The 19,923-nt window shown below is 39.3% G+C and overlaps 1 protein-coding gene and 1 long non-coding RNA gene across 2 annotated transcripts in view; one reads left to right on the top strand and one right to left on the bottom strand.

The window, feature by feature from the left end:
• The window catches only part of LOC111560135, a 297,662-nt gene that overhangs the window by 145,772 nt on the left and 131,967 nt on the right, over window positions 1–19,923 (top strand). The window lies entirely within an intron of this gene.
• Window positions 13,506–19,923, bottom strand: part of MFAP3L (microfibril associated protein 3 like) — a 100,539-nt gene continuing 94,121 nt past the window's right edge. The window contains exon 5 of the mRNA XM_045055681.1: window positions 13,506–13,582. Coding sequence (XP_044911616.1) covers window positions 13,521–13,582 — 62 coding nt within the window. The 3' untranslated portion in view covers window positions 13,506–13,520. The remainder of the gene's footprint in view (window positions 13,583–19,923) is intronic.

Genomic DNA, 19,923 nt, shown 5'->3' with positions numbered 1-19,923 from the left:
TTGAACTGTTGTGTCTGTTTTTGTGCCAGTACCACATGGTTTTGATTACTACAGCTTTGTAATATAACTTGAAGTCTGGAATTGTGATGCCTCCAGCTTTGCTTTGCTTTTTCAAGGTCACTTTGGCTATTTGGGGACTATTGTGGCTCCATACAAATTTTAGGATTGTTTGTTCTAGCTCTGTGAAAAGTCCTCTTCATATTTTGATAGGGAATGCATTAAATGTATAGATTGCTTTGGTTAGTATAGACGTTTAACAATATTTGTTCTTCTAATCCATGAGCATGGAATGTTTTTCCATTTCTTTGCATGTCTTCAATTTCTTTCATCAGTGTTTTGTAGTTTTCAGAGTACAGGTGTTCCACCTCTTTGGTTAGGTTTATTTCAAGACACTTTACTTTGGGTGCAGTTGTAAATGGGATTATTTTCTTAATTGCTCTTTCTGCTGCTTCATCATTGGTGTATAGAAATGCCTCAGACTTCTGTACATTGATTTTGCATCCTGCAACTTTACTGAATTTGTGTATCAGTTCTAGCAGTTTTTTGGTGGTGTCTTTCCTGGTTTTCATATATAATATCATGTCATCTGCAAGTGCTGAAAGTTGCATTTCTTCCTTACCATTTGGATGTCTTCTCTTTCTTTTTGTTGTCTGATTTCTGTGACTATGACTTCCAATACTATGTAAAATAAAAGTGATGAGAGTGGACTCCTTGTCTTGTTCCTGACCTTAGGGGAAAAGCTCTGTTTTTCCCCATTGAGGATGATGTTAGCTCTAAGTTTTTCATATATGGCCTTTATTATGTTGAGGAATGTATCCTCTAAACCTACTTTGTTGAGGGTTTTTATAATGAATGGATGTTGTACTTTGTCAAATGCTTTTTCTGTGTCTACTGAAATGATCATATAGATCTTGTCATTCCTTTTATAAATGTGATGTATCACGCTGATTGATTTGTGAATATTGAACCACCCTTGCAACCCAGGCGTAAATCATGGTGAATTTTTTAAATGTATTGTTGGATTTGATTTGCTAGCATTTTATTATGGATTTTTGCAACTATGGCTTTCAGGGTTATTTCCCTATAGTTCTCTTTTTTAATGGTGTCTTTATCTGTGGTGTCTTTATCAGTTTTAGTATCAGGATAATGCTAGCCTCATAGAATGAATTTTAAAGTTTTCCCTCCTATTCTGGTTTTTTTTTGGGGGGGGGGGGATTATGTATAATAGGACATCAAAGCATGGGAGGCCAAAAACTGATAGAACTCCAAGGAGAAATAGGTGACTCCACAATTAGAGTTGGAAATTTCAACCTTTCTGTCAGTACTTGAGGCAGAAAATCAGTGAAGACATAACTGAATTGAACAGCACCATCAACCATCTGTATCTAATTAACATCTGTAGAACACTTCATCCAACAACAGCAGAATACACCTTATTTTCAAGCCCACACGGAACAAATACCATGATCAACCACATTCTGGGACATACAATACACCTGAATAAATTTACAAGACTAGGAATCATGAAAAGTATGCTGTCAGACCACAAATAAATTATACTAGAAATCAATAACAAAAAATAGCTGGAAACTGCCAAAATACATAGAGACTAAACAGCACATTTATGAATGACACATGGGTCAAAGAGGAATTCTTATGAGAAGTTAAATAAATCTGATTAAATAAATTTGATAATAATAGGTATTAACTCAACTTTAAATGTTTGCTAGGGGTGCCTGAGTGGCTCAGTTGATTAAGTGGCTGACTCTTGATTTCAGCGCAGGTCATGATCTCACAGTTTATGAGTTGGAGCCCTGCATCAGGTTCTGTGTGGACAGTGTGGAGCCTGCTTGGGACTCTCTCTCTCCCCCTCTCTCTGCCCGCCCTGCTTGTGTTCTCTTGTCTCTCTCTCAAAAATAAATAAATAAACATTTAAATGTTTGGTAGAATTCACATGTGAAGCCATCTGGTCCTATACTTTTGTTTGTTGGGAGTTTTTGATTACTGATTCTATTTCTTTGCTGGTTATCAGTTTATTCCTAGGTATCAAATATTCTATTTCTTCCTCTTTCAGTTTTTGTAGTTTATATGTTTGTAGGAATTTATTATATTGTCCAATTGGTTGGCATATAGTTTTTCATAATAATCTCTGATAATTATTTATATTTCTGTGGTGTTTATTGTTATTTCTCATCTCTCATTTGTGATTTTATTTATTTGAGTCCTTCCTTTTATTTTCTTGGTAAGTCTGGCTAGCGGTTTATCAGTTTTATTGATTTTTTATTACTTATGATTATTTATTTTATTATTTTATTTTTAATTATTTTTTAATATGGAATTTATTGTCAAGTTGGTTTCCATATAACACCCAGTGCTCATCCCAACAGGTGCCCTCCTCAATGCCCATCACCCACTTTCCCCTTCCTCCCACCCCCCCATCAACCCTCAGTTTATTCTCAGTTTTTAAGAGTCTCTTATGGTTTGGTTCCCTCCCTTTCTAACTTTTTTTTTTCCCTTTCCCCTCCCCCATGGTCTTCTGTTAAGTTTCTCAGGATCCACATAAGAGTGAAAACATACAGTTTCTGTCTTTCTCTGTATGACTTATTTCATTTAGGAGAGAGTTATGCTAAGTTTTATTGATTTTTAAAAATAACCAGTCCTAGTTTCATTGATCTGTTCTATTGTTCTTTTAGTTTCTATTTCATTTATTTCTGCTCTAAACTATATTATTTCCTTCCTTCTGCTGGTTTTAGGTTTCGTTTTTTTCTAGCTCCTTTAGTTATAAGGTGAGGTTGTTTCAGATATTTTTTGCTACTTGAGGTAGGTCTATATTGCTATAATCTTCCCTCTTAGAACTGCTTTTGCCACATCCCAGATTTTGGACCACTGTTCTCATTTTCATTTGTTTCCATGTACTTTTTTATTTCTTCTTTTATTTCCTGGTTGACCCATTCTGTATTTAGTAGCATGTTATTTAACTGCCATGTATTTGTGATCTTTCTGAATTTTTTCTTGTGGTTGACTTCTACTTTCATAGTGCTGTGGTCAGAAAAGATGAATGATATTACTTTGATCTTGAATTTGTTGAGGTTTGTTTTATGGGATAATATGTGATCTATTCTGGAAACTGTTCCATGTGCCCTTGAAAAGAATGTGTATTCTGTTGTGTGCTGAAGTAACTGTTAAGTCCATCTGGTTCAGCGTTTCATTCAAAGCCATTGTTTCCTTGTTGATTTTCTGTTTAGATGATCTGTCCTTTGATATAACTGTGGTATTAATGTCCCTTACTATTATTGTATTATTATTGATTACTTCATTTATATTATTATTAACTGTTTTATGTATTTGGGTGCTTTCATAGTGAGTGCATAAATATTTACAATTGTTATATCTTCTTGTTGGATTGTTCCCTTTATTATTGTATAGGCTTCCTTACTCTTATTATAGTTTTTGCTTTAGGGTCAATTTGTCCAATATAAGTATTGCTACTCTGGCTTTCTTTTTACATCCATTTGCATGATAGATATTTCTCCATACCCTCACTTTTAATCTACAGGTGTCTTTATGTCTAGAATGAGTCTCTTAGAGGCAGCATGTGGATGGGTCCTGTTTTCTTATCCATTCTGTCACCCTATGGCTTTCAACTGGAGCATTTAGTCCATTGCATTCAAAGTACTTTTGATAGATACATATTTTTTTGTCATTTTATTTCTTGTTTTGTGGTTGTTTCTGAAGATTTTCTCTCATCCTTTCTTGTCTTTCTCTCCTGCTTGGTTTGCTAAAATTCTTTAGTGATATATTTAGATTTCTTTTCTTTGCATGTTTATTGGTGGTTTTTGATATATGGTTATCATTAGGTTTGTATGGAACCTCTTCTGCATACGTTAGTCTATTCTAAGTTAATGGTCAGTTAAGGGTTCAACCCGTTTCTCCTCAACTCCCCATGTTTTAGGTATATGTCATTATATTTCATTTCTTTTTTTGTGAGTTTCTTGACTCATTTTTCACAGAAATATTCATTTTCACTGCTTTTGTGTTTCCTACCTTTATACTGTGATTTTTTTGATCTTTCCTTTCCACTCAAAGAGTCTCCTTTAATATTTTTTGCAGGGCTGATTTTGTTGTCACGAACTCCTTTAGTTTTTGTTTGTCTGTTTTTGTTTGTCTTGATCTCTTCTTGTATTCTAAATGGTAGCTTTGCTAGATAGAATATTCTTGGCTGCAGGTTTTTCCCATCCGGTACTTTGTAAATTTTTTTTTTAACAGTTATTCATTTTTGAGAGAGACAGAGTAGGAGCAGGGGAGGGGCAGACAGATAGGGAGACGCAGAATCAGAAGCAGGCTCCAGGCTCTAAACTGTCAGCACAAAGCCCGATGTAGGGCTCGAACTCGTGAACCAAGAGATCATGACCTGAGTCCAAGTCAGATGCTTAACCAACTGAAACACCCGGGTGCCCCCACATCCAGTGCTTTGAATATATCATGCCACTCCCTTCTGGCTTGCAAAGTTTCTGTTGAAAAATCTGCTAGGCTTATGGGTTTTCCCTTGTAAATGACTGACTTCTTTTGTCTTGCTGCGTTTTTCTGTAGCACCATATTTTGCAAATTTAATTACAACGTGGGTCTGCTTTTGTTGATTTTGATGGGAGTTGTCTGTGCCTCCTGGATCTGGATATCTGTTTCCTTCCCCAGATTAGGGAAGTTTTCAGCTATTATTTCTTCAAATATATTATCTGCCCCCTGTTCTCTTTCTTCTTCTTCTGGGCCTCCTATAATATGAATGTCATTATGTTTGATGGAGTCACTAAGTTCCCTAAGTCTTGTTTTGTGTAATTCTTTTTTTCCTCTCTTTTGTTCAGCTTGATCACTTTCCATTACTCTGTCTTCTTGGTCAGTAATTCATTCCTTTGTGTTTCTCATTTCACTTATTGAGCCCTCTATCTTTGCTATATTATTCCTTATCTCTGTATTAAGGGTCTTACTCATGTCTTCCACTCTTTTCTCAAGTCCAGTGAGTATCCTTATGATCACTGCTTTATATTCTCTATCATTCATGTTACTTATATCTGTTTGGCTTAAATCTCTGGTCATGGCCTTGTCCTATTTTTCATTTGGGACACATTTTTCTGTCTCCTCATTTTGTCTGCCTCTCTGTGTCTGTTTCTCTGTGTTTAGAAAGTCTGCTGTGCTTTCTGCTCTTGAATATAGTGACTTTATGAAGAGGGCGTCCTGTAGTGCCTTGCACTGCAGTGTCCCCGGTTCAACAGCATTTCAGGAGAATATCCTCTGTGTGTTGCTTGTGTCCTGCTATTGTGTCTGAATCACTTTTCATTTCAGTGCAGTCATCTGCACTGAGTCTCAGCCCCTTGTGGGCTGTGCTTGGTCTCTGTGGTGTTAGTGGGACCCGGGCAGGCCAGCTGTAAGGGGGCATGCCCTCTGGGCACTTGGGAGCAGAGCAGTAGTGTTAGCAAAATTTGTGTTGGGCCACTAGTCCTATTGCCAGATCCCCTGAAACGCTGCTGTGGCTGGGTGCCCTGGGGCGGCTGAGTGCTGTGCCCCAGCAGCTGTGCACTGAGTGGCTGGGCGCCTTGCACAATGGTGGCTGGGCCCTGCGATCTGGCTGGGCAGCACTCTCACGCAGCTTTAACAGAATTTGCCCTGAGGCTGGAGCTACAAGTGTCTGTGTAGCCCCACTTTCCACAGGTGGCTCTGTGTTTATATTGGGGTACTGGGTGGGGGGAGGAAAATGGTGCCTGCCAGCTCCCTCATTTTCAAAAATATCTCCCAACCCACCCCAAAATCAGTATGAACACATCTGTCTCCCATCTGCCCCCCTACCCTGCACTGTATAAACTGCCATTTTTACCTTGCCTCTCCACAAGCTGCTGTCTCTTTAAGGGCGACAATGCAGCTATCCCTCTCCCTTCAGTCTCACCCAGTGCTGAGTCAGCTGACGTTTAAAGCTCCACATCCAAGTCCCACTGGTTTTACAAACTCACAGAATTTAGCCCCTCTGGATTTTAAGCCAAACATTTTGGGGATTAGTCTTCCCCATGTGAGTTCCCTGGTATGATGGCCCGCTTCCCTGCCCTCTCTGCCCACGCAGCTCCTTCGCTCCTGCCAGAGGCTCCCTCCACTTTCGGACCTTCTAACCTTTCAGCTACAGTTTCTTCTTTATATTTAGTCGTGGAATTTATTCTGCCAGTCTTTGGCTTGCTCTCTGGTTTATTGACTTGGATGTGGATGATATCTGGTTGAAAACGTAGGACAGGGTGAGCTCAGGGTCCTCCTACTCTGCCACCCTCCCAAACTCAAAAAACACCACCTACCATCATTATTATTTATTACAGTTGTCCTACCTATATTGTCATTGGTCTAGTGACATTTTTTTTTAATTTTTTAAAATGTGTATTATTTTTTTAATATTTATTTTAAGAGAGAGAGAGAGAGAGAGAGAGAGAGAGAGAATGAGAAGCTCCAGGCTCTGAGCTGTCAGCACAGAGCCCAATGTGGGGCTCAAACTCACAGACTGTGAGATCATGACCTGAGCTGAAGTCAGAGGCTTACCTGACTGAGCCACTCAGGCGCCCCTCTGGTGACTTATTTCAATGGGACAAGCAAGACATCTTAGACCTAAAATATCAAGCACCCAAGATGGTTATGATTTCGATACTATTCAGAACCATAGGGTAAAAACAAAAACAAAAGCCTTTTAATTTCGCCTCCAAATGTTCCTGAATTTCTTCTTTTTTCTTTGGTGAGAAATGGTGGTGCTGCATAAGTCTGGTTGACTCTAAGTGGTGCTTCAAGACTTTTAGCTATTTACTTGGATTCTTGAGGTCCAGGCAGTCTGCAGTCTTTTTGTGAATTGCATTAGGAAGAGAGAGGAGACAGAGATAGAGATGGAGATGAAGAGAGGTGGAGATGGAGAGAGATGGAGAGAGGGAGGGAGACAGATGGAGAGAGGGAGAAAGGGAGAGAGAGGGGGAGGGAGGTGCTGCAGAGCATAGGGTGATGGGAAGGAAAATAGTGAAGGAACTGAAATCAGAGTCTGGAATCAGAATGTACGTCTTATCAGTCTATAGCATGATTCCACTTTGGCCAGGTGATGCTTGCTATAATCTCTCTTTTAAAGCACAAAAAGAAATAGAGTCTTTAATAGCATTGTAAGGCTGTGAGTTAGAAAACAGGAAACAAGATGCTCCTGCTGCTCTTGGGGCCTCAAGTTGTTCCTGCAATATAGTTGTGACATCCCTGAGGACATGTGTGCCACAGAATACCACAGTCCAGGTGCTGGTATTTCAGTTGGCAAAGCTCCTGCCTCTGCCTCAGACTCTTTCTCCTGCCGCCCAGGCTCCAGACAGTGACAACAAAACATTGCTCTGCATGGTCATTTGTTTGAAAAAAATAGCTTTAGAACTGTATCTGCTTTATGGTTCAGCCATTGTCTAGCCATCAAGAGACCAACTAGAGAAGAAAATTACTTAGCAAGATCAAATTTCAAGCCAGCATCATTCCCCATAAGGAAAACCACGAATTCGGCAAAAGGGAAGGCAAAGCGGAAATTCACCTTCAAAGCTAAATATTGTACCCTGGGCCAATTGTAACTCTAACTCATTGCGAGTTTAATAATCTCCTTTATGTCTCATTAAATCTGAAGTTAAGTGGTTAGCAAAAGATCTTGACTTGTTAGATTTTTCTTTCCTTACAGATTAAATTCTTATAAAGAGAGATGAGTTACCGCTTTAAATGTTTCCCGCAGTTGGATTCAGAAAGCCACTGTTTTATTAGTTCGAGACTGGGAAAACTAAGTTCTTGTGAGGGGGTGGAGGAAGCCAGCCTCACAGCGGGCGGGGAGAGGGATGAGTGGTAGAAGGGCGTGGCTCAAAGCGGGAGCAAAGCAGCCAGATTGCCTCAACCCCAATGCGGGGCCCAAGCAGAGGCGTGGGAAGGAAGAACCCAGCCAGACTTTGAATCTCCCGGATGGTTCCGCCTAACAATTTCATTTTGCCTCAGGGGGGTACAGACTTTCAGAAACAAATATTTGCTGAGCACTTCCTGGGTGCAAAATAGAGAGACAAAGAGAGGCAACAAAAATAAGAGAGAAAATATTTGTGTAATGACAGTGACCACTCAGAAGATCATGTTTGTCACAGGAATGGGACAGACCAAAGTGCTTCCCAACTTTTTTGAGCTCAGCCACTCTTTTTTATTTCGATTGAATTTAACTTCATTACATTGATAAATTAACTTTAGTTAATATAGTTAAACTCTCTATGTAAATGTGAATATTTAACAAGCCATTAATTTGAACATAGCTTTTATGTGATGTAATTTCATATATCGCAGAGTGCAGTTATTATCAAAATTAGTTCTGGAGTCAGCTTCAAATTAATCCTTACTAAGCCATAGCCAGGTGTTGCTAAGAAAATCACATTTGTCAGGGTGCCCTTTGGGTCCCCTATTATTTTTGTCCAGCTGGCACCACAATATTTGCTGATCTTCTGTATTATTCACTGTCTTCTATATTATTCACAGGCACACGACAGTAGTTCCTTTTCAATATTAAACATTTGGGGGTATCTCCACATGTAATACTTAATTGAATTATTTGTTGACTGAGGAAATATATATATATATATATTTATATAAAGCTATTGTGAAATCAGAATGCTTTTCTTTTTTTTAATATTTATTTATTTATTTATTTATTTATTTAGAGATACGAGAGAGAGAGAGAGAGAGAGAGAGAGAGAGAGCGCGTGAGCACGCACACACATGTGAGCAGGAGAGGGGCAGAGGGAGAGGGAGAGAGGAAATCCCAAGCTGGCTCCATGCTATCAGCACAGAGCCCAATCTGGGGCTTGATCTAATGATGGGGAGATCGTGACTTGAGCCAAAATCAAAAGTCTGGATGCTTAACTGACTGAGCCACCCAGGCTCCCTCAGAATGCTTTTCTTGATCACAATAATGACATATATTTGAAAGTGGTAGAAAATATACGGGTGAGACGTATTATTCATGTGGCTTAATGATAAGATTGGGGGGCATGTAGATTCACAGACCACTTTACAGTAATGTCAGGCCCCAGGGGCAACCACTGCAGGGTTTTGACATAGAGAGTACCTTTAGCTGGCTGCCTGGGGAACACGTCACTGGTGAGACTGCAATTGAACATTGTGCTGCCAGGCCTCCCTGTTCCTAAACTTTGCCCCATAAGAATGTGGTGTCACATTGTCAGATTGCTGAGCATGATCTAGAAGCTGTTGCTACTCTCTCTATAATGGCATTTGGGGAAAGGATGGCTGTTCTACTGGCCACATGTGACCTTAGCTGGCTTTGGAATTTGAGTGACTTGAGCAGTTTCTCCCTCTGGAACCCTGGAATGCTTATAGTAATCTCTTTCTAAACAGAATTTGCACCTAATATTGGCTTCCTACTCTTTAAAGCAGGACCCCCCCACCCTCATCATATTCAAATTTAGCCTGCTAGAAAGGCCTAGTAAAAAGAATCCGGTATAAAATGTGTTGCTTAGGATATGATGGAGCTCTTTCCCTTGAGGCAGAAAGTAGTAGATACCTTGGGGTCATTGTCTAGCTCACACCGAGGACCTCCCAGCATCGGTGGAAGTTCCATGTGACACTGTCCCCTGCCACAAGCTGGTTGGTACACGGTACATGCTCGACCCCAAGTGAACCTAAGTTTTTTACCTGGAAGTTTAAAATTTGGACCCGAGAGACAGAGTCTGGGAGTTTTCAGAGCTGAGTCACGTCGATGACAGCTTTCTAAAGAGGAGGCCATGGACTTTAACTCATCCTTCAGTTACATGGGCTACTCCATTATCTTCCCAATAATTCCCTAACTTAATTTTTTTTTTTTCTTAAGCTAAGCAGAAGTGGGTTCTGTTATTTGCAACCTGAAAAACTTTAATTATGTAAGTGTTTTGAGTCAGGGAAGTGGATTATCCTGTTTGGGACACTATGTTAAGTCAATTGAAAATGTTAAAGATTCCTAAAATTGAGAACTGCCGCCCACATATGCATCATGAAGTTGTGGGATTTAGCCTAACCCAGTGGGAACCTGAATAAATAATAATTTATGACCAATCTTGTGGTTTTTTTTAAGAGGTGGATGGGGAATAGCTGTTTTTCCTTTTGACCATTCCCAGCTACATAAGACTTTCCCATGTGCAGAAAGTGTTTTTCACTGACCCCATGGAAAGCTCATCTAATGGTTTGGCATCATTAGACTTGACCACGTTTGTCTGGCTTATACCACTTCTACTTGTTTATTAATTAAAAAAAATTATTTAGAGAGAGAGAGAGAGAGAGAGAGTGGGGGAGAGGCAGGGAGAAGGAGAGAGAGAGGATCCCAAGCAGGCTCCAAGCTATCAAACCAGAGCCTGATGTAGGGCTCAAACCCACAAACCATGAGATCATTAGCTGACTGAGCCACCTGGGCCCCTGGCTTAAAACCACTTTTGAAGGGGCAGTGCTTCTTGTCTCCTTCCCTAGCAATCAGGACTGTTTTTAGAAGGAACGAGTAAAAAAGGTACCTTATTTAAAGCACTAATTTTATCTTGGTAAGTGTAAAAAATAGAAACGTTATTTTTTAAAAAGGAGTATACGTTTATGTGTTGTAATTATACCAATAAGGTAAAAATAAAAACAAGTATTTATGTTAGAAGATTTGAGAGGAAATAGAGCAGGTGCTGGTAGCTATTTGAAGCAAAATTACTCCCTTCCCCATCATTTTCTCCACTTCTCCAGACTTTCCATAATGTGGTATCATTGCATCTATAATAATATGTAATGTGTTTTGAAAACATAGAACGTAGAATAAACAAACACACCTAGTCCACTTTAAGATTAAAAAACTAAAGGGAGAGAGGGAAGAAAAGAGGGAAGAAGGGAGGCAAGAAGACAGGGGGAGAGAAAGAGAAGGGGGGGAAAGAGGAAAGGAGTGAAATTGGACATTCTCAAGTATTTTCAGATTGTCAGAAAAAAAGAACCTGGTAAAAAAAATAGTCTTGAAAAACTTTATTTTTAATTTATTTATTTTATAAAAATATTAAAAAATAAATATTTTTAAGTGTTTATTTATTTATTTAGAGCTGGGGAAGGGCAGAGAGAGAGAAAGAGAGAGAATCCCAAGGAGGCTCCACACCATCAGCAGCTCACAGCCAAACATGGGGCTTGAACTCAGGAACCGTGAGATAATGACCTGAGCCAAAACTGAGAGATGCTTAACTGACTGAGCCACCCAGGTGCCCCTGTCTTGAAAAACGTTAAACTTTGAATTTTGGTCTTGAAGTACTAGGGAATTTTTGTGTTTATTTTCAGTTTATGAATGACTGAGTTGTATTTGTGTCAACATTAAAAAAAATGGAATAGAAACTAATGCACCTTTTTCTTCAATGTAACTGTTTGCAATGCTTGAAGCTCCTGGGACTGAAGCAGCTGCTGTTCAGAGAACTGCCACAGGTTTTAGATTACAAGGTCATTTGAAGAGTTGTCCACTTTATCTATTTGTCTAAAATAGAATTACATTACATGAGCAACAAAGATACACGAGAGAAACCCCTTCTAGATTAGGAAAAATGGTGTTAATAAGGAACCTTTTTTAAAAAGTATAGTTGACACACAATGCTACATTAGTTTCAGCACAGTTTACAACCTAGTAATTCGAGTTTATAGGTTATGCTATCCTTACCACAAGTGCAGCAATCATCTGTCACCATACAACACTATTACAATACCACTGGCTATATTCCCTATGCTGTACCTTTAATCCCTGTGACTTATTCATTTCATCACTGGAAGCCTGTATCTCCCACTCCCCTTCACCCATTTTGCCCTTCCCCTATCCTCTCCAGCAACCATCCCTTTGTTGAAAACAGCAAAAGAAAAGTTATCATTCAAATCCATAGATTTCCTCCCTAATGGTCAGCCCTAGTATTGGAGAAGAATACCAAAATTATGTAGCTCTTACATATAAAATAGGGGAGAGTTGAAGACCAGTATTTAAAGTTAAAATGGGGGGCGCCTGGGTGGCTTGGTCGGTTAAGCGTCCGACTTTGGCTCAGGTCATGATCTCATGGTCCGTGGGTTCGAGCTCCGCGTCGGTCTCTGAGCTGACAGCTCAGAGCCTGGAGCCTGTTTCAGATTCTGTGTCTCCCTCTCTCTGCGACCCTCCCCCGTTCATGCTCTGTCTCTCTCTGTCTCAAAAATAAATAAACGTTAAAAAAAAATTTTTTTTAAGTTAAAATGGGATGCACATGAACCTGTGGCTCTATCTGGTGAGAAGAAATGCATAACATTAGGAAACTATAAAAACACCATCCAGGGAGGTCAATCTCTGGTTTGTAATATGGGTGAGCATAAATCATCCCAATTCCATTAATTACCATCCTTTTAAGAGCACTCCAAGTCAGCACATCCTCTCCTGTGGATGATTCGAATGTGCAGGATGGTTGTAAAACACTTCTTTGGCTAATATGGATGATGACAAGAGGAGGGTGTAGTACCATTAGGGTCCTGATCTCTACAGAACATAACACATACTTAATAAATACTGTGATCAGTGGAGTGCCATGTGTCTCCATGCTCATCAGAGCTCTTGTTTGTTTTTGTTAAAAATTTATGTCATAGCAAGAGTGTGAAAGATACCTATAAAGCTCTTTTAGCAGTTGAAAAAAATATTCTGGCTTAAGCATGGTGCTAGTATAGTATAATCAAGATCACAATTTTGATCTCCACATAGTCCAATTAAATAAAACAATCTAGTTCACATTTATAAACTGAACCCCCAACTGGGACTGGCCTTTTAAGCAATGTGCATCACTAAACATAAGATGACTGGGCTATAGAATGTTTATGACATGTTTGCCTGTCACAATTACTGGAAAAAGCAACATGAAGACCTTGGTCTTATGTTTCAAGGACAGCACATTATTGACAATACAGTGAGAAAGTGCTAGACCTAGGTGCAATCCCAGGCCACTTACCAGTCATATAACCTTGGGCCCTCGAACTGTGGTTGTTCCATCTGGAAAATATATATAATAGCCTTATTCCTTTATCACAAGGGTGTTGTGGAGAATAAATGAAACAATGAATAAGAAATATCTTTGTAACCCTAAAGTGTTTATACAAGTGGAAGATACTATTAATATTTATAGCCTAAATGCTCAGAGATTTGTTAAGAGTCGCTGTTATATGTTTGTTTGGTTTTCCCCGGGGGTAGCTTTAAAAAATGTGGCCTGCATTTCTGTGATGATGGCATTTAGACCTCTGCTTCATCAAAGTCAGGGACAAACTTTCATAAATCCTTCTTCTTTATTGAAACAGAAACCCCAGTGTCTCCAGTGGCACATTATCAATAACAAATACTCAGTTATTAGGAATAAGCATGAGGCAAAGTTGATGGCCACTGCATAATTACCCTTCCACATAAATTACATTAAAAACAACATTGTGTAACACCTGCAAGACAATGCTGGCTTTTAGGGAAGTCATTTTTAGTTAAGAGGTTGGAGAGTAGAAGAGATGGGCAGGGCACATGCAACTGCCTTCCAATGAGCTGTAGAATACAAAGGAAAAGTAGGGGTGAGCATTGCCTTGATTTCCATTCTATACCCACCCCTTCATTCTGCACAGCGGTGTCATAAATATTAAAGCCACCAACAGAGAAGCTTTTAATTCTTTTCCTTCCACTGAAGTAGGCTTCATCTTGAAAGTCACACAAGATCTCTGAAATTATCTCTTTAAAAAATTAACTTGGTGCAGAGAGAAGCACTTCTGACCTGAAGGTGGGAGGGAGCAAGGTGTATCTTCTTATATCCACACTTTAAACTTTGACACTGTTGAATAAATTGCCTAACAATTTAAATACTGAGGGGGAAAATGCCATGGTAAGTGAGAAATAAAGCATATAAAAGTTTGACTGCGGTGCCTGAGTGGCTCAGTTGGTTGAGCATCCAACTTCAGCTCAGGTCATAATCTCGCGGTTTGTGAGTTTGAGCCCCACATCCAAATCACTGCTGTCAGCGCAGAGCCTGCTTCAGATCCTCTGTCCCCCTCTCTCTCTGCCCCTCCCCCACTTGTGCTCACTCTCTCAAATAAGTAAACATTAAAAAAAAAAGTTTGCTGATCAAAAAGGATTTAAATAATATAACAGAAAGTGAATTTAGAATAATAGTCATAAAATTAATCGCTGGGCTTGAAAACAGTATACAGGACAGCAGAGAATCTCTTGCTACAGAGATCAAGGGACTAAGGAACAGTCACGAAGAGCTGAAAAACGCTTTAAACGAAATGCATAACAAAATGGAAACCACCACAGCTCGGCTTGAAGAGGCAGAGGAGAGAATAGGTGAACGAGAGGATAAAGTTATGGAAAAAGAGGAAGCTGAGAAAAAGAGAGATAAAAAAATCCAGGAGTATGAGGGGAAAATTAGAGAACTAAGTGATACACTAAAAAGAAATAATATACGCATAATTGGTATCCCAGAGGAGGAAGAGAGAGGGAAAGGTGCTGAAGGGGTACTTGAAGAAATAATAGCTGAGAACTTCCCTGAACTGGGGAAGGAAAAAGGCATTGAAATCCAAGAGGCACAGAGAACTCCCTTCAGACGTAACTTGAATCGATCTTCTGCACGACATATCATAGTGAAACTGGCAAAATACAAGGATAAAGAGAAAATTCTGAAAGCAGCAAGGGGTAAACGTGCCCTCACATATAAAGGGAGACCTATAAGACTCGTGACTGATCTCTCTTTTGAAACTTGGCAGGCCAGAAAGAATTGGCACGATATTTTCAGGGTGCTAGACAGAAAAAATATGCAGCCGAGAATCCTTTACCCAGCAAGTCTGTCATTTAGAATAGAAGGAGAGATAAAGGTTTTCCCAAACAAACAAAAACTGAAGGAATTTGTCACCACTAAACCAGCCCTACAAGAGATCCTAAGGGGGACCCTGTGAGACAAAGTCCCAGAGACATCACTACAAGCATAAAACATACAGACATCACAATGACTCTCAACCCGTATCTTTCTATAATAACACTGAATGTAAATGGACTAAATGCGCCAACCAAAAGACATAGGGTATCAGAATGGATAAACAAACAAGACCCATCTATTTGCTGTCTACAAGAGACTCATTTTAGACCTGAGGACACCTTTAGATTGAGAGTGAGGGGATGGAGAACTATTTATCATGCGACTGGAAGCCAAAAGAAAGCTGGAGTAGCCATACTTATATCAGACAAACTAGACTTTAAATTAAAGGCTGTAACAAGAGATGAAGAAGGACATTATATAATAGTTACAGGGTCTATCCATCAGGAAGAGCTAACAATTATAAATGTCTATGCGCCGAATACCGGAGCCCCCAAATATATAAAACAATTACTCATAAACATAAGCAACCTTATTGATAAGAATGTGGTAATTGCAGGGGACTTTAACACCCCACTTACAGAAATGGACAGATCATCTAGACACACGGTCAATAAAGAAACAAGGGCCCTGAATGAGACATTGGATCAGATGGACTTGACAGATATATTTAGAACGCTGCATCCCAAAGCAACAGAATATACTTTCTTCTCGAGTGCACATGGAACATTCTCCAAGATAGATCATATACTGGGTCACAAAACAGCCCTTCATAAGTTTACAAGAATTGAAATTATACCATGCATACTTTCAGACCACAATGCTATGAAGCTTGAAATCAACCACAGGAAAAAGTCTGGAAAACCTCCAAAGGCATGGAGGTTAAAGAACACCCTACTAACGAATGAGTGGGTCAACCAGGCAATTAGAGAAGAAATTAAAAAATATATGGAAACAAACGAAAATGAAAATACAACAATCCAAACGCTTTGGGACGCAGCGAAGGCAGTCCTGAGAGGAAAATACATTGCAATCCAGGCCTATCTCAAGAAACAAGAAAAATCCCAAATACAAAATCTAACAGCACACCTAAAGGAACTAGAAGCAGAACAGCAAAGGCAGCCTAAACCCAGCAGAAGAAGAGAAATAATAAAGATCAGAGCAGAAATAAACAATATAGAATCTAAAAAAACTGTAGAGCAGATCAACGAAACCAAGAGTTGGTTTTTTGAAAAAATAAACAAAATTGACAAACCTCTAGCCAGGCTTCTCAAAAAGAAAAGGGAAATGACCCAAATAGATAAAATCATGAATGAAAATGGAATTATTACAACCAATCCCTCAGAGATACAAACAATTATCAGGGAATACTATGAAAAATTATATGCCAACAAATTGGACAACCTGGAAGAAATGGACAAATTCCTGAACACCCACACTCTTCCAAAACTCAATCAGGAGGAAATAGAAAGCTTGAACAGACCCATAACCAGCGAAGAAATTGAATCGGTTATCAAAAATCTCCCAACAAATAAGAGTCCAGGACCAGATGGCTTCCCAGGGGAGTTCTACCAGACGTCTACAGCAGAGATAATACCTATCCTTCTCAAGCTATTCCAAGAAATAGAAAGGGAAGGAAAACTCCCAGACTCATTCTATGAAGCCAGTATTACTTTGATTCCTAAACCAGACAGAGACCCAGTAAAAAAAGAGAACTACAGGCCAATATCCCTGATGAATATGGATGCAAAAATTCTCAATAAGATACTAGCAAATCGAATTCAACGGCATATAAAAAGAATTATTCACCATGATCAAGTGGGATTCATTCCTGGGATGCAGGGCTGGTTCAACATTCGCAAATCAATCAATGTGATACATCACATTAACAAAAAAAAAGAGAAGAACCATATGATCCTGTCAATCGATGCAGAAAAGGCCTTTGACAAAATCCAGCACCCTTTCTTAATAAAAACCCTTGAGAAAGTCGGGATAGAAGGAACATACTTAAAGATCATAAAAGCCATTTATGAAAAGCCCACAGCTAACATCATCCTCAACGGGGAAAAACTGAGAACTTTTTCCCTGAGATCAGGAACACGACAAGGATGCCCACTCTCACCGCTGCTGTTTAACATAGTGCTGGAAGTTCTAGCATCAGCAATCAGACAACAAAAGGAAATCAAAGGCATCAAAATTGGCAAAGACAAAGTCAAGCTTTCGCTTTTTGCAGATGACATGATATTCTACATGGAGAATCCGATAGACTCCACCAAAAGTCTACTAGAACTGATACATGAATTCAGCAAAGTTGCAGGATACAAAATCAATGTACAGAAATCAGTTGCATTCTTATACACTAACAATGAAGCAACAGAAAGACAAATAAAGAAACTGATCCCATTCACAATTGCACCAAGAAGCATAAAATACCTAGGAATAAATCTAACCAAAGATGTAAAGGATCTGTATGCTGAAAACTATAGAAAGCTTATGAAGGAAATTGAAGAAGATTTAAAGAAATGGAAAGACATTCCCTGCTCATGGATTGGAAAAATAAATATTGTCAAAATGTCAATACTACCCAAAGCTATCTACACATTCAATGCAATCCCAATCAAAATTGCACCAGCATTCTTCTCGAAACTAGAACAAGCAATCCTAAAATTCATATGGAACCACAAAAGGCCCCGAATAGCCAAAGGAATTTTGAAGAAGAAGACCAAAGCAGGAGGCATCACAATCCCAGACTTTAGCCTCTACTACAAAGCTGTCATCATCAAGACAGCATGGTATTGGCACAGAAACAGACACATAGACCAATGGAATAGAATAGAAACCCCAGAACTAGACCCACAAACGTATGGCCAACTCATCTTTGACAAAGCAGGAAAGAACATCCAATGGAAAAAAGACAGCCTCTTTAACAAATGGTGCTGGGAGAACTGGACAGCAACATGCAGAAGGTTGAAACTAGACCACTTTCTCACACCATTCACAAAAATAAACTCAAAATGGATAAAGGACCTAAATGTGAGACAGGAAACCATCAAAACCTTAGAGGAGAAAGCAGGAAAAGACCTCTCTGACCTCAGCCGTAGCAATCTCTTACTCGACACATCCCCAAAGGCAAGGGAATTAAAAGCAAAAATGAATTACTGGGACCTTATGAAGATAAAAAGCTTCTGCACAGCAAAGGAAACAACCAACAAAACTAAAAGGCAACCAACGGAATGGGAAAAGATATTCGCAAATGACATATCGGACAAAGGGCTAGTATCCAAAATCTATAAAGAGCTCACCAAAGTCCACACCCGAAAAACAAATAACCCAGTGAAGAAATGGGCAGAAAACATGAATAGACACTTCTCTAAAGAAGACATCCGGATGGCCAACAGGCACATGAAAAGATGTTCAGCGTCGCTCCTTATCAGGGAAATACAAATCAAAACCACACTCAGGTATCACCTCACGCCAGTCAGAGTGGCCAAAATGAACAAATCAGGAGACTCTAGATGCTGGAGAGGATGTGGAGAAACGGGAACCCTCTTGCACTGTTGGTGGGAATGCAAATTGGTGCAGCCACTCTGGAAAGCAGTGTGGAGGTTCCTCAGAAAATTAAAAATACACCTACCCTATGACCCAGCAATAGCACTGCTAGGAATTTATCCAAGGGATACAGGAGTACTGATGCATAGGGCCACTTGTACCCCAATGTTCATAGCAGCACTCTCAACAATAGCCAAATTATGGAAAGAGCCTAAATGTCCATCAACTGATGAATGGATAAAGAAATTGTGGTTTATATACACAATGGAATATTACGTGGCAATGAGAAAAAATGAAATATGGCCTTTTGTAGCAACGTGGATGGAACTGGAGAGTGTGATGCTAAGTGAAATAAGCCATACAGAGAAAGACAGATACCATATGGTTTCACTCTTATGTGGACCCTGAGAAATTAACAGGAACCCATGGGGGAGGGGAAGGAAAAAAAAAAAAAAACAGGTTAGAGTGGGAGAGAGCCAAAGCATAAGAGACTCTTAAAAACTGAGAACAAACTGAGGGTTGATGGGGGGTGGGAGGGAGGAGAGGGTGGGTGATGGGTATTGAGGAGGGCACCTTTTGGGATGAGCACTGGGTGTTGTATGGAAACTAATTTGTCAATAAATTTCATATAAAAAAAAAAAAGTTTGACCAATGACTGATAATATAAAAAGGAGAAAAATCTCCGTGAACTGGGAAAGGTAGTTCAAAATCAGGCTGGGTTAAGGCTAAGCCACAAAGGCCAGCCTTCAAAGCCCTTAAATCTTTGCGGAGCCTCTGGGTACTAGGTTGGAATATCAGCATCCAGATCACAAGAAAAGTGCTGCCTTGTGTTCTGAAATATGTCAGGAGGAGGGGAAGCAGATAAGCTCCGCCAGGCAGAAAGGCAGCTTCTCATTCCTTTTTAAAATAATCAATTATTAATTAATTAATTAATTAATTAATTAATTTTTAAATTTACATTCAAGTTAGTTAGCATATAGTGCAATAATGATTTCAGGAGTAGAATCCAGTGATTCACACCCTACATATAATATCCATTACTCATCCCAACCAGTGAGCTTCTCATTCCTATAAGGACTCATGCCAAGTATATTTTCCTCAGGCTTTTAAATAGAAAACTCTAGTTTCTTGAGATACAATGCAGAGTTGCTGCAACTGTTAATGTGAGGAAAAGAATGGGGTTCTTGCTGAGGGAGGCATTGGACCTCCTTTGAGGATGGCTTCAATTTTGATGCATTTCTCATGAGAGGGAGAAGGGGATACTTCCCTTTTTTTTTTTTTTTTTTTTTTTTCTGGATACTATGCTCATTAAATCATCTTGTAGACTTGACTCAAATATAGCCTTAGCCCCTACAGTTGGGGAAAGATAAAGAGAGTTTCCATGTATTTTGAATAAGGTCTTTTGCTTGAAGTGGGTATTAACAATATTGATGTAGGTGCTTATTTAAGGGTATACATGTATGAGATCCATGAG

This window comes from Felis catus, chromosome B1, assembly GCF_018350175.1.
Source record: "Felis catus isolate Fca126 chromosome B1, F.catus_Fca126_mat1.0, whole genome shotgun sequence".
NCBI classification, from domain to species: domain Eukaryota; kingdom Metazoa; phylum Chordata; class Mammalia; order Carnivora; family Felidae; genus Felis; species Felis catus.
This window is presented reverse-complemented; position numbering and strand designations above follow the sequence as displayed.